The 15362-nt window shown below is 40.9% G+C and overlaps 1 protein-coding gene across 1 annotated transcript in view; it reads right to left on the bottom strand.

Annotated features, from left to right (window-relative positions):
* LOC149321401 (urocanate hydratase-like) overlaps window positions 1-14354 on the bottom strand; it is an 85711-nt gene extending 71357 nt beyond the window's left edge. Inside the window, exon 1 of the mRNA XM_089521078.1 lies at window positions 14193-14354. Within this exon, the coding sequence (XP_089377204.1) occupies window positions 14193-14318 (126 nt within the window). The 5' untranslated portion in view covers window positions 14319-14354. The remainder of the gene's footprint in view (window positions 1-14192) is intronic.
* Window positions 14355-15362: the final 1008 nt, after the last annotated feature.

Genomic DNA, 15362 nt, shown 5'->3' with positions numbered 1-15362 from the left:
TTCAAGGGCAAAGGCCAAGTTTAAATATTTTAAACTAGCAAATGCACCCAGATTTGAATAGGTTGGAACAGCCCTTGGTTTGATTCACTATAGGCTTCAAATGAAGTTACACAGCTGTCAGAGCTAGACACATTGTGTCTGCACACATGAGTGGAAGCATGGCAGGTAGGACTCGTAGCCATGTCTACTGCCATGGTGTACTGCTAGAGCTTTCTGCAGGAGGGGTCTGTCTCTAACAACAGGAAAGATGGACAAATTTGTAACTTCATCCTTTTGGCAACTTTCCCTTAGGCTTTTAACTGCATCAACTGCAAAACTATCCAGTGGTTAGGGAAGTCTCACCTGGGGACTGAAGATCATACTGCAATGTATTTAGATTAATTTAAAAAGAAAACTTTTAAAGAATAAATGTCCTCAACTGGACACTCTTAAAGTCCCCTTAGGTGTTTATGTTTCAGTGTTTACAGAGTTGTGGCTCTGACACTTTCATACTTTCTCTTTTTGTTATTATAGATAAGTAACAGATGCCAACAACATCAACAATATCCTGGAATACACGGTTTGTCCAGCTGGCAAATTGGATATAATCGTTTTCTTTGTAAATTCATGTCATGGTCATTAAGTGTTAAAAATGGAATATGAATCAAGAAAAAGCTTTGTCACATGTACTGTTGATTTTTTCCTTTCTCAAGTATAGCCCACACGTGCAGTGCTATGTGTGGGAGCAAGGCCACATGGGTGGAGTAGATATCAATCTATAAAGCTGATGCTCCTGTATCCAAAGTTTACTTCCGTAGAACTGTTCCCTGCATTATCAAATGATTCTCTTCTTCCCCCTGGTTCTGCTTTTTCAGAGCTTGCTGGCCTCTTTCTGCAAGACAGAATCAACAGAGGGGGGAGTAGAGATAGCCATTTCTTAATCTCTTGGGCTCTTGCAAGGTGACTGAAGCACATCAAAACTTTAAAAGAACTGCCAACACTCTCAGTTGTTTTCAACAGGTTAGTGACAGAATGCAGGTCTTTATTTCGACAGCTGGAAGAAGGAGAAATTCAGTAATTGTAGCATGTCATGCAAATTACACACACTGAAATTTCCTTTTCTCCACTAATATTAAAGGTAAAAAATATAATAATTATAATAATAATGATTTATTTATAGCTCGCCTTTTCACGAGGAATCAAGGCAGGTTACAACATCTAAAAACAGTATATTACATATCAATTTTGTGGCCCTCCAAAGGCTGCAGGACTATAGCTCCCTGGAGCCTTTACCACTGGCTATGTAGACTAGGGCTCTGGAAGTTGTGGTGCAACAGTATCTGGAGGGCTGTATGTTGTTTACTTCTATTGTAGACAGTTGAGATCAGAGGAAAATTAAATACAGAAAGTGCAGATGGCAACTAATATTTCCCTATGGAACTTCTGTTTGAAGAAGTTTAGAACTAAAGAACCACAGGATGGGAAAGTGGTAAGGAGTGTGAAGTATCCCCTCACTGGTGAGTACTTGGACAGTTAAACTGAGTAGGCCCACAGGTCACAGTCTGCCCCACTCAGATGATATGTATTGTAATTATTTTTCCCCCACTGTTTTCCTTATTTCTAAAAATGTAACTAAACACAAGAACTATTGTAGCACCTTTGAAACTAACTGAACAAATAGTCTACCTGACTTGGTCTACCTCCTCAGATGCATGTAGGTAGGGTTGCCATAAGTCAGGACCTCCAAACCAGGACAAATGTAGGACAACATTTTCAAATGGAGGACTTTTAAAAATGGAGGACACTCGAAAAAATTGGATAGTTTTTAAAAAAATGTTAATGTAAATGCATGTTTCTTAGGCATGATCAAAATGGAGGACATTTTGGCATTATTCCTAGGCAGATGGCAGAAATGGACTTCCCTTTCTGGCCAAACCACCCCCCTCCATTCCAAAACACACACAACAGCACATTTGGGCATTTCACATGGCTTTACTTAACATGGCCTCTTGCATATTTCAGAGGCTTATTCCATAACCAAACCCCTTGGATTTAACACTTAGCATGGTTTAACATGGCTATGCATATTGAACATGTCCAGGTGGTTTCACAAGAAGTGGATTTGCCGTTTCAGGTTTCTTGCACCAACTATACTTCTCAGAAGTGTGTACTTGGTCAAGAGACTTTGGTTTTTCTTCACTGCGCATGGGTTTGTAAAAATCAGAGCAACTTACATTGGCCATGCCTCAGAGAGTATCAATATCACCACCCTCATCATCATCACTATCATTGTCCAAGCAAGGCAGGCTTGTTAGCATTCAAAGCACCCAAATGCACTTTGGAAAGTCACACCATCTCGGCTTCAGAAACAGTGCACGCATGCCTCAGAAGCTGATTGATATCAATATCACCATCCTCATCATCATCACTATCATTGTCCAAGCAAGGCAGGCTTGTTAGCATTCAAAGCACCAAAAACACACAGAAAAGGCACTTTGGATAGTCACACTATCTCGGCTTTAGAAACAGTGAGCGCAGCCTCAGAAACTGGCTGATATCAATATCACCATCTTCATCATCATCACTATCATTGTTAAAACAAGACAGGCTTCTTTATTTTTAATAATAAAAATAAAAGAAAAAGGCAGGGTTGTTTATTTTTAATAATAAAAAGAAAAGAAAAGAAAAAGGCAGGGTTGTTTATTTTTAATAATAAAAAGAAAAGAAAAGAAAAAGGCAGGGTTGTTGATTTTTAATAATAATAAAAAAATAAAACAAAAAGCAGGGTTGCTTATTTTTAATAATAAAAATAAAATAAAACAAAATAAAACAAAAAGGCAGGGTTGGTTATTTTTAATAATAAAAATTAATAAAATAAAATAAAAAACCAAGGTAGACTTGTATATTTTTAATAATATAAATATGGATTGAGACTATTAGCCACTGTGATAGCCTTTTTAGCTGAAGGGTGGGGTATAAATACCATAAATAAATAAAAATAATTAATAAATAATTAAAACAAAACAAGGCAGACCCGAACTGGCCACTCACCTCCCCGCCTCCTCCTCATCATCATCTTTGCTTGAATTTTGCACCAGGAAATGGCGCTTTTCCCTCCCCCTGACCTTGGTCCTCCTCCTCCCAGTCCTCCTCCTCCTCCTCCAAAACTCACTGGCCAATGGCAGACTGGGGCTGGAAACAGGCCAGCCCCCGCTCTTCTGCCATTGGCCAGAGACAGCTTAGGGAACGAGCGCTCCTTACAAGCCCCGCGTGCGGGCGCGCAAGAGGGGCGAGCACGAGCTGCTGCCGGCCGTGGCCTGGGCAAGTGCCGCGGGGGGCAAAGCAGCAGCAGCGCTGCAGAAGGAGGAGGAGGAGGAGCAGAGGAGGAGGAGGGTGGCGCGGCCATGGAGGAGGAGGAGGAGGAGGAGGAGGAGGTGGGTGTCTGGCCAGCCGCATTAGTGGCCGCAACAATGGCCGCGTGAGCGCGCCCGGCCCAGAGGCCAGGACAAAAGCCATGACTTTGGGTGAACCGGGCCGGGGCAGGCCCGATTTCCCCAAAAGCGGGATTTTCACGGGGGCAGCCGGGATATGGCATCCCTACATGTAGGCCAAGTCTATGATGTTTATCACACTATACTCTTAAACTGCAACTATTCCACTTTGACTCCTGTAGCTGCCTCCTGTTGCATTCTGGGATTGGCAGTTTTAAGGAGGAGTATTTAGAATTCTCAGGCTAGAACTTCTTTCACTCAGTTAGTCTGAAAGCTGCTACAAGATCCCTTTCCATGCCTTTGCATACTGATATTCCAAACACAGCTATGTCTCTGAATGTCTATTTGTGATATATGATGGCAGCAACATGCATGAAATAGGCACATCTATTTCAATTATGGCCCTTCTTCCTAAATGTGCAGCTATATACACAAAGTATCACTTGTCTATTTCATACAAAGCATGTACTCTTTTCCCCCCTAGTAATGCATTTCCTCTGTTATGCCAGTGTGTTAATGGACCACCTTGCAAGACGGTGTGTGTTTGTGTCTGCACAGATAGCTGTGCTGTGCAACTCCCATGTCAGTGGGATGGTGAATCCACTCTGTGCTTTCATATGAACTTTAAAGAATCTCTTCAAAATGCTGAAATTATTGAATGTATAGGATTCAGCATCTTTTATTGCTTCTTTAAAGTCTGGGCTGAAACATGAAACAAATTTATCACCCCCATTAATATAGACGTCACCAGCCTCTAGTGGTTCCAACTATATTTGTTCCTAGGAGATGAAGGGACGAGAAAGTCTCATGGAGTGGTCAGGGAACAAACAGAAAGGATAGATGTGTTTAACCTTTCTCTTATCTGTTTATTTCTGCTCTGCCAAAACTCCCAAAGTCTTGGCTATTTTAAATTTTTCCAACCCCATTTCCCAAGCCAGACTGAGAGGGGGGAAAATAATCTCAAGAAAACATTTACAAAGGAAAATTGGTAAGAGTGGGATGGTTTAAATCAAGGATGGGGCATTGTCTGGATGGTGTTGGATGGCCACTCCCCTCACCATTGTGCATTTTGACTAGGTCTGTTGGAAGTTGTAGTCTGGAAGACCAAATCTAGAAGGCCACCCACCCTTGGTTTTTCCTTCCTTATGACTACTAATTTTCAGCTCCAAATCCTACCCACACAAATACACACATTTATGGTATTCTAGTCTGTCAAAGTGACACAGATTTGTCAAAGTGGAATGGCTAAATCTCTGAACTGTAATTTAAAAAAAAATCCCACTGGTAGCCAATTCACTAAATGATTTGGAATGGAGGCAGAGGTACTGAATTTTTGTTTAAAGAGAAACTAGTATTTTAAATTAATCTTCTACGATACAGTTTCATCCTAAAGAAGGCTTGCCAAGCAATATAGTAAGTAGATCTTCTGGGGAAAGGCCCTGTTTTTTCTATTTTTCTATTCTATTGCATCTTAATCATACCACTGTAGCTGCCTGCCAATTAGGTCACATCTGTTTGAGCTATGTTCTACAAAATGGTGACCTCAGAGAATAATACACTGCATTTTGCTGTTTGAAGCTAAGCGGCAAATGACACCTTTCTGCCACATCAAGGTACACCTTTCCCACAGCTAGTTAAATTAAATTTCCACAAGCATCTCTCCCCATTCCTGTAAAAATACAACATCAACAAAATAAACAAATTACAAATTGCTGCTCGTTCATGATCACAGCATATACTATCCAATGCCTCAGGCAGTAACCTCACTCACTCTGCCCAGTGGTAAGGCTGGCCCTGTTCTGTTGGGGTCTGAAAATCTACTTGTTCTGCTGCTGCTGCTGCTGCTGCTGCTGCTGCTGCTGCTGCTGCTGCTGCTGCTGCTTTGACTATTTACTAAAACCTGTCAGAGCACAATATAACCAATGGAATGACCTGAGAACAACTGTCCCATCTGGGACGTTCCTGCTCCACTCTCAGAATATCCCATTTATATTTTGATTGAGAGTTAATCTGTAGCTTTTACACTTAATTTAAGGGCAAGCATATAGTTTGTATTCTTCCCAATTGCTTATCAAGAAATTAGCCTGCTCCCCCCTCCATTGTTCTGGCCAAGGGGTAGAACATTTTGGAGAACTTGCTGTTTTCTTGTCCAACCGAGAACCACCTCCACAAAACTGCTATCAGTTGACTTGGCCCAGAAAGGCCTCTCTGCTAAGCTCCAGCAATTGCTATAAGTACAGTAAGGCTACAAAAGCCACTTGTTTCCTTCATCAGGTATTATTATTATTATTATTATTATTATTATGCTTTATTTATATAGCGCTGTAAATTTACAAAGCACTGTACATACGATCTTTTAATTAGACGGTTCCCTGCCCTCAGGCTTACAATCTAAGAAGACACGACACAAAAGGAGAAGGGAATGGTTGTGGGGAAGGGGATCAGGTCCTGGAGTTCATCTTTCCCTCTGAGGCCTGGACCAAGGCAGATGGACTGGAGGGAGGACTCTGTTTCTTAAGGGTAGGCCTGGTGGCATTGGGGAGACCTGATGGGATTGGCCCACCCTCTCTTCCCCTCAGAAAGAGCAAGAGAAGCATTTATGAGCATTGAAGATGTCTCTCCCTTGCAAGAATAGCCTATAGTAAGTGTCATCATGCTAGATAGTTTAATATGTTAGGTAGTTTTTAGACTGTGTATTGTTTTATTGCTTCACATTTTAAATTCATTCAAAGTGTTTACGTTGATTTTATTGGATGTCACCAGAGAATCATGCCACAAAAAAGGAAATGCATGACTCCAAAAGAAAGGACAAAACAGTACATGGGTTTGCTTAAAATGTGCATCTGCTGATTTGTATAGAATGAAACTTTACATTTCGTACAGTTTAAACAGAAACATAACACATTCCTGGGGAAGACTGGGACCAGCAGAGTCCTGAGTATTCTGTGCTGCTGGGCAACTTCAAGAACCCTCCTTCTTGATGGCTCCGCATCTTTAAACTTGGACTCAGCCCTTCACATAGAGCAATGGTCTCCAAACTGTGCTCTTTAAGGGATCTTGGACTTCCGCTCCCAGAATCCCAGACTATTGACCAACATGGCTGAGGCATCTGGCAGCTGAAGTCCACAATCTCTTAAAGGGCACAGTTTGGGGTCCACTGATACAGAGGACAGTCCAAAGAGAGTGCAGTCCATTGTAAAGTAGGACAGATGGCCACCCTAATTGCTGGGAGTCACTAAGGCTTTATTGACTTTATTTCTTGTCTCCACCAGCTGCATAGATAGGCAAGAATGTCTAAAAGTCCTGCAAAGGAGGATGGTAAGGTTAGTTTTGATCTTGGGCAGTTGTAGTTTCCATGTCAGTGAAGCAGTGAAACCATGTTAAGTTTTAGTCCAAACTTCAAAGAAGCAATCTAAAGTGCTGAATCTATTTTGGAGCTAGGACACTGAGTAGGGGACTGGACTCCATGGCCCATAAGGCCTCTTCCACCTCTATGCTTCTGTGATTCTAAGCTTAGCACCTTGGACAGTTCTTTTAGTTTAGAATCACTTTCTCATTAATATGGAAGCTGTTACTGGCTCTGGTTCAGCCAAATGAGACTTTCCTCTACCAGACATCTGATCTTATCAGTGCCTGCTTCTTGGCCACTGAAGCCATAATCCTTAGCCATGACTTTGAAAATGTTTACTCAAAAAGGTTTTTAATAAGGCCTTCCTATACATCAAAGGTATATAAATTACTTACATGTGACCTACTAGAACGCTGGTTCCCAAACACTGGTCATCCAGAGGTTTTGAACTTCAACTCCCAGAATTCCTGATTGCTGGTCAAATTGACTGGGATTTCTAGAAGCTGAATTTCAAACACCCAAGTCTGAGGAATCAAGATTTGGAACCACTATTCTAGATGTTAACCTATAGCTCCCATCACACCTCACCACTGGCAGCATAGCTATGGGGGAGAGGTCAATATGAGGCTATTGCCTACCAAATAAGTATTCTGTCTCTCAAAAAGAAAATTTTCTTCCATTCTCCAAATTTTTAGCATTGTAGAGAGTGAAACAGTGAAAATCCTTCCTGTTTAGAACTCTTACATTTGCTGTGTATGCATTCCCTTAGTATCTTTGCCTGGCTCTTTTCTTTGGTTGCCTACACTGTATTTCTAAATGCTTGACTGAAGTTTTCAATCACTGCAATTCTAGAAATTTGGGGACAAAAAGAAAATTTCCTGGAGGACTAAATTCTTTGGGCGGGGGGGGGGGGGACGACAATGCCTTCTGTAGCTAGACCCCATCCCACATGGCTATCTATGTTATAGCACTGGTGTTTCCAACCCATTTTATTGCTTTGTTTCCTGGAAGGAAAGTCAGAAGACCTTTTAACAAGTCAATTCCACTCTTATGGTATACTTAATACCAAAACAGTGTATCAAGATGAGCCTGGATGGGTTCTGAATAATCAGTGAACACAGCTCAGTAGTCTAAAGGAGTGTTTTCATCTGCAGTTTCACTGCTAGTCCTCTTCAATGTACACAGTTATGTTCTTTCCCATGGGGAAGGCTTTTCATTAGCTAATTCACTTCCCTTTGACATATTACCGCATATGCTGGTTTCACTCACAAGAAATAGCTTTGACAGGCAAGCTAGCATGGCCTTTTTGCTAATTTGCAGACAGCTAAATTTTTTAGAGATTAAAGACTCTCAGCAGCAAGTATCAGTTGAAAACAGACTCTGTTCAAAACATGAAAAATATGAAGTGTGTGTTTTATAAATGGGTAAACAACTTCATATAACGAACAGGTTAACCTACTCAATGAAAATAAATCTATCAGCAGCAGAATATTGTATGTGTGTGTCTTCAAGTCACTTGTCTACTTATGGCAACTCAATGAATTTCAATAGGGTTATTTCAAAAATTCAAAAGGAATAGGTGGTTTCACCAGTTCTTTCCTCTGAAATATACCCTGTAGCATTTGGTATTCATTGGCAGTCTCCCATCCAGGTACTAACTGGGGGCCCTGCTTAGCTTCCAAGATCAATGCAATAATGTGAAGAGTTTACAAGGCGCTGGATTTTGATTGGCCATAAACTCTGTAAATCCCTTTCACATACACACATATCCAAAAGCATGAGTTTTACCAATACAAACAAACCAGATCTGTTCAGCTCTAGTTTTACAACTACAGAAGTTTCAAACTCTGTATGAGGGATGCAAGTTGACTCTGTGATGTGGACAAAATGGGACAGGATGCTGTAGATGTGGTTAATATGTCTTCTTTCAAGGTTTTTTTTTAATGGCTTTACCTGCTTTGCACCTCTGAGACTATAAATAAAGAAGGATTCAATGTGCACATGAAAAGCCATACATTTCATGAAAGAGAGGAAAAAAATGTTAGACAATATGCACACATTTTTTAAAAAAATTGACAGACAAAACAACTGTATACATTTCTAAAATGTATGGTGCAGTGGTCCAAATGTTGGACTATGACTCTGGAGATCAGGTTGAATCCACACTCAGCCATGAAAACCCACTGGGTGATCTTGGGCAAGCCACATTTTCTCAGCCTCAGAGGAGACAATGGCAAACCCTTCAGAATAAACTTGCCAAGAAAATCCCATGACAGGTTCATTTTAATCATAGAATCATAGAATCATAGAATCGTAGAGTTGGAAGAGACCACTAGGGCCATCCAGTCCAACCCCCTGCCATACAGGAAATCCAAATCAAAGCATCCCTGACAGATGGCCATCCAGCCTCTGTTTAAAGACCTCCAAGGAAGGAGACTCTATCACCTTCCGAGGAAGTGCATTCCACTGCTGAACAGCCCTTACTGTCAGGAAGTTCCTCCTAATGTTCAGGTGGAATCTCTTTTCCTGTACCTTGCATCCATTGTTCCGGGTCCTGTTCTCTGGAGCAGCAGAAAACAAGCTTGCTCCCTCCTCAATATGACATCCTTTCAAATATTTAAACAGGGCTATCATATCACCTCTTAACCTTCTTTTCTCCAGGCTAAACATCCCCAGCTCCCTAAGTCGTTCCTCATAGGGCATGGTCTCCAGACCCTTCACCATTTTTGTCGCCCTCCTTTGGACACGCTCCAGTTTCTCAATGTCCTTTTTAGAGTCACCATCAGTCAGAAATGACTTGAAGGAAAACAACACATGCATACACACATCCACTCATGTATCCATTGATATACCCATGTCAAAAAGCATACACAACGTGCATATATATTTTATTTCTCTTCTTTTAAAAATGTATTCAAATGAAATGGGCACAAAATGAACTTGGAGGTGGGAAAAGAATATAATCTTTCCATTTCAGATGAATAAAGTACAGCAAGAAGAAAGTCCTGCAGCAGCTCCAAGAGTAACACATTATGTATCACTGAATTTTGAACTTAACAAATAGTTGTTTTTTGCAGTGACAAGCCCTTTATAGTTTCTAAGATCAGGCAAATATCTTTCTGGAGACTGGAAATGGAAGAGCAGAGAGACTTGAACTTCAGGGGGTGAGGAAAGAAGATGGGGGATGTTGATGTTTCAAGCCCCAAGCAACAAAAGGGCTCAGAAGCAGAAGAAGTCAGGAAATGTATATGGAAAAAGCCTGGCAGATATACTTTGCTTGATCCAAGGAGATTAAATTTAGGATGGAAGAAAGAGCTTTTTGGAAGATCCCAGAGCACATAAAGCTTTCTAAATCTCTCATAAAGACTTTCTATTATTGCCAGAAACGGGAAGATGAAACCAAAACATGGGGACACTTAGGGTTATTACTGCAAATATACATTGGGAAAAAGAGCTACACATATCCAAGTATGCTCTGCAGCTTATGTTATCTGGCATATTTCTCCTAATATAAAGCAAGAATGGGGACACATTATGATTTTTACTACCAATACTGCTACCTCTTACACTGTACACTACTAGCAAAGACATTCCCTTTGTCTTCTGTCTTTATGATGCCCAAATAGGATCTTCAATACATAATAAAAATTTTGGAAGATCATCAAGTTTAAGAAAGAAAAAGGAAGAACCCCCAAACTGCCCAGTGACCAAGCATGCTCAGTCGACACAGAATGCTGGTTGTCTGGCCAGGAAATAATTATTATCACCAGGGTTCACATTTACTGCTTGGGACTATCTGCCAGCTCAAATAAAATTAAAAGAGAGTGTTACACAACTAAAATGCAAATCATTAACCAGCTCCTATAGCCTTTGTCTCAGATGAATATGTCACAGTGGCTGATTTCCCTAAAATATTATTCTATTATCATATCCTTATAGCTGATTTTCTCTATTGGAAATTCATTCAAAAGGATCAATGGTAATCTGTTTTGGAAATCTGAATTAATGTCCTTCATTTTGCATGGACTGATTTTGCTGAGAAGGCCTCTCCCCCCCCCCCCCAAAAAAAAAAAAAAAAAAACATGCAGGCTCACATAAACATTGTGTATGCTTGATACTGGAAGAGCAGATAGAGCACAGGCACCGAATCCATTGAAAGAATCTGTTGAAAGGTCTGGAAAATGGGAATTGACATATCCTGTTTACTTGCAGAGTCTACACCTGTTCCTTCAGCTTCTTATTGTGATTTAAGAGTGCATACTGCATGGTTTGGGAATCTTTGGGGCTCAAAGTCCAAATTAGTTCTGAACAAGCTCTGAATGTTCTATGCCAACAATGGGCAAGGACACCTCACTGCTAGCGTATAGACTATTCAATGTCATTGCTCAACCATTTGCACATGTGCACATGCACACTTCCACAGTACAGACCCTCCAACATTTCACAGTTAAAAACTGGGACATGTGTGGCCAAACAATACCCGAGTGTGATCAAGATGACAAAAGTCATTAATGAAGAAGAACAGACAAGATAGGAGATGCTGCAGCAGTTTGCTTTTGCCTGAACCTACTGGGAAGGGCAGGATTCTTCCCCCCTACTGATTTTGGTGCAAACTACTTTTGCACTTTGAACTCAGATTGCAACAATTGAAAGTAAGCTGAGGACAAAGAACAGAAGTGGAAAAGGAGAGAGAAACCAGGACATTTTAAAAGCAGCTGAAAAAAATGGGATGACAGAGGATAGGTACACAGACACATAATATATTCACAATTTTTGATGTTTAAGAACATAACTGTGTTGGCTCACACCAATTGTTCTCTAACCCAGCATTCTGTCCCTATATTAGGGAGGCCCAGAAGGAGGATTCCATACAACAGCACCTTCTTACTTGTGATGCACACACATGCCGTCAAGTCACCTGTCTACTTATGGAAACTCCATTAATTTCAATAGGGTTACTTCAAAATGTTAAAAGGAATACTCAGAGGTGGTTTTGCCATTTCATTCCTCTGAAGTATACCCTATAGCACCTGGTATTCATTGGCAGTCTCTTACTCAAGTACTAACCAGGGTTAACCCTGCTTCACTTCCAAGATCCAAAGAAATAATGTGAAGATCTTACCAGGTGCTAAATTTTGACAGGCCATAAACTCTGTAAATAATACTCTCCCTCACACACATAGTAAAAAGCATCAGTCTTACCAATACAAGCAAACCAGATCTGTTTAGCTTCAGTTTTGCACCTACAGAAGTTTCAAACTATTTATGAGGAAAGCAAGTTCACTCTGTGACATGGACAAAACTGTAGAGTAGGAATGTGCTTAGAATGTTTTCTTTCAGTTTCTTTTAAATAGCTCCATAACAGTTTTTAAAGTTAAGTTGTCAGCCATTGTCATATCTAGTGGCAGTGAATCCCACAGTTTCATAACATGCTGTTTGAGGAATTGCTTTCTTTTCTCTGTCCAAAACCTCCCAGCATTCTGCTACAATGAATGAATCCAGATTCTGAGAGGGAAAAGTTTCTCCCTATCCACTTTCTCCCCACTATACATATACTTCTACCATACAGTATCTTTAACATAGGCCCGGAACAGACGGGCCTTTGAGGCGCCCTCGTCACGTGCAAGGGCTGCCTGGTGGACGGAGTGCCCACACATTCAGCAGCCCTTGCACGTGATGAGGGCAGCGCAGCTGCAGCGCACCCACCAGATGCGGCGCGTACTGGTGACGTTGCAGCTGCGCCACCTCCAAATGGGGTGGCACAGTTGCGACGTCACCATGGTGTCACTGGCGCTTTAGGGCGTGGAAGTGTGCCACAAAAAAAGAGCCACTTCCCGGTGCTCCTTTTTTGCTCTGCAGGAGTGCCGTGCAATTTGGTTGCTGCACGCTCCTGTGGAGCAAAGAGAGGCGCTGGGGACTCACCTCTTTCTGGCGGTTTGTACCCCGCCTTAGTTGCCATTTTCCCATAAGTTAAAAGGTAGTTTGTACCCCGCCTTAGCTGCCATTTTCCCATAAGTTAAAAGGCCTCAGACACTGTAACCTCTTCTCATAGGGTTCATCCTACACTGCAGAAATAAGGCAGTTTGACACCACTTTAACTGCCATGGCTCCATCCTACATAATCCTGAGATGTGTAGTTTTGTGAGGCATCAGCACTCTTTGGCAGAGAAGGCTAAAGATCTTGTAAAACTACAAATCCCAAACTCCCATAGGATGGTGTTACAGCACTTAAAATGGTGTCAAGCTGCATTATTTCTACAGCACCCATATTTGCTCCAGCCTTATAATCACTGGGCTTGCCCTTTTCCACATCTTTTCCAGTAATACAATATCCTTTCTCGGATAAGGTGGTGATCAGAGCAGAACACAGTATTTTGAAAACAGATGTAGCTAGCTACAAAAGTCATTATACAACTGGAAGTTTTATTTTCAGTTCTTTCTGAATGATCCCTAAAACAGAATTTGCCATTTTCACATGGGAGGGAAACACTCAAATCCCGTGGATAAACAGAATTTAAAACCAGGAATAATCTGCAAAAATTGGATTGTTTTCAGATGACATTGGGCTAATTGAGCATAAAACTGACATTAACCCTTGTAGAAAGTGGGCAAAATCAGCCGCTTTTTACTTTTGGGATAAAAAGGATAACTAGTTAATTGCCACAATGGGAAAAATGTGAACAGTATCAATGATCAGCTTACATCAGGGTTAGGGATCATTGTGCTCACCAGACACCATTGGACTGCAAGGTCCAATAGCCCTAGCCAGAACCATTAGTGGTGATGGATGTTGGGATTTGCAGTCCAGAACATCTCGAGTGCCATGTGACTCTTACTACTAGATTTGACACTCCAATTCCTCCTTGTTGATATTGTAAATACATCATAAACTGATACAGAAACCAATAATTGGGCTTGCAAATGGAAGAGCAACAAGTGTAAATACAGTGATTATTTTTTTAAAAAAGTACACAAAGATAAATGCACTTATTAGGGAAAAGTCTCTTTGGACTCACTATGATTTACTTCTATGGAAGTATGCTTAGGGCTGGGTGATAAATTTGCCATCTTCGTACATCACTCTGTGTTCTTATTTTAAAAGACTAAATTTAAAAATGTGAAGTAAAATAATGTTTAGTTTATTTGTCTATCCAGCTGATGTATTTCACCTTTTGGGGTTTAGTGGAAGTTCAAGTAAGGGGAACAGGGAAACCTCTTGTGTAGACATACCAGTCTTTCCATGTTGCCACTGATGGCAGTGAGTTAACTTCTTAGCCTTTGGGATATCTAAATGCTACAAATGGATGGAGATTGCCTTCCCCCAGTATTGTCTGAAGTCTGCCCACAAAGGAGGAATGTCAATGCTCTCTTACCTTTTTTTCCTGCATGGTGAGATTGGGTGTTCTGACTGGAGCATGGGGAATCCCATCCTTTCGTCCTCTGTTCTCAGGAAGGGGGTACAAGGGGAGCCCGCCACAAATTTCTTTCAGAGTGGACATGGCCTATGAAGAAATGTTAGCTGCAGCAGAAGACAGTTCACCAGGAACACTGGTGTAAGGAGTGAAACCTGGAAACAATTCAGCAGGACTTGAAGCAGCAGCTCAGGTGTGACCTGTTATGAAAGATGGCTGTTCCTTTCCCTGAGTTTTGTGTGGGTATCTCCAATCTTCTGTGGAAAGGATACCATGGCTGACACACTGTACAATCCTATTGGTTTCTCCTGCCACCTCCTCCTTGGGAATCATTCACAGGTCTAACTGTTTATTCTCTAGTTGGTTTTGTCCATGAGGTTAACCTTGTCCCTTTGAACCAAATTTGGCCTCCCTTGCAGTCTGCACACATGACTACAAATATTCATTCTCTTCAGCCCACTATGGGCCCTGGAGACCTTTTGCAAGAATACAAACTGAGATAGGGCAAAACCTGGCAAAGCCTATTCTTATAATGCAATACTGTTGGCCCTCAGTATGCAAATTCCACAGATTCAAGCATCCATGGCTTGCAAATATTTTATATATATATATATATATATATATATATATATATTTCAAAAGCAAACCTTGTTTTTGCCATTTTATATAAGGAACACCATTTTACTATGCCATTGTATTTAATGGGATTTGAACATACACATATTTTGGTGGCCACAGAGTATGCTAGAACTAACCCCAGTGGATACCAAGGGGCCACTGTACAATCAGATAAGCAAATATTCAGATCTCTCTTTTCATTTGCTTTGGGCTTCTCTCACACATCTCTGTAGCTCTGTAGCTCTCCCACACACTATTCATTCATTTTATTATATTTGTTTATGAAACTTATGTTTCCAGTATAGCTGCAGAACAAGTAAAATTGATTAAAAATTAATTTAAAATATTTTTTTAAAAAAAAAGGAATCACAGCCTCCATAAACTGAGAGCAATGGTTAAATCTACAAATCTTGAGAGACCAACAGTCAAAGCAATATAACCTATATCTTCCAATTGTCCTAGTTTGGCAGGAACAGTCCCAATTAATCCTCTGTCAACCCACTTTTTCAGCTG

This window comes from Sceloporus occidentalis, unplaced genomic scaffold, assembly GCF_023333645.1.
Source record: "Sceloporus occidentalis isolate IW3139 unplaced genomic scaffold, rSceOcc1.0.p SCAF_1, whole genome shotgun sequence".
Classification (NCBI taxonomy): Eukaryota; Metazoa; Chordata; class Lepidosauria; order Squamata; family Phrynosomatidae; genus Sceloporus; species Sceloporus occidentalis.
Note: the sequence above shows the minus strand (reverse complement) of the source record. Positions and strands in the feature narration are given on the sequence as shown.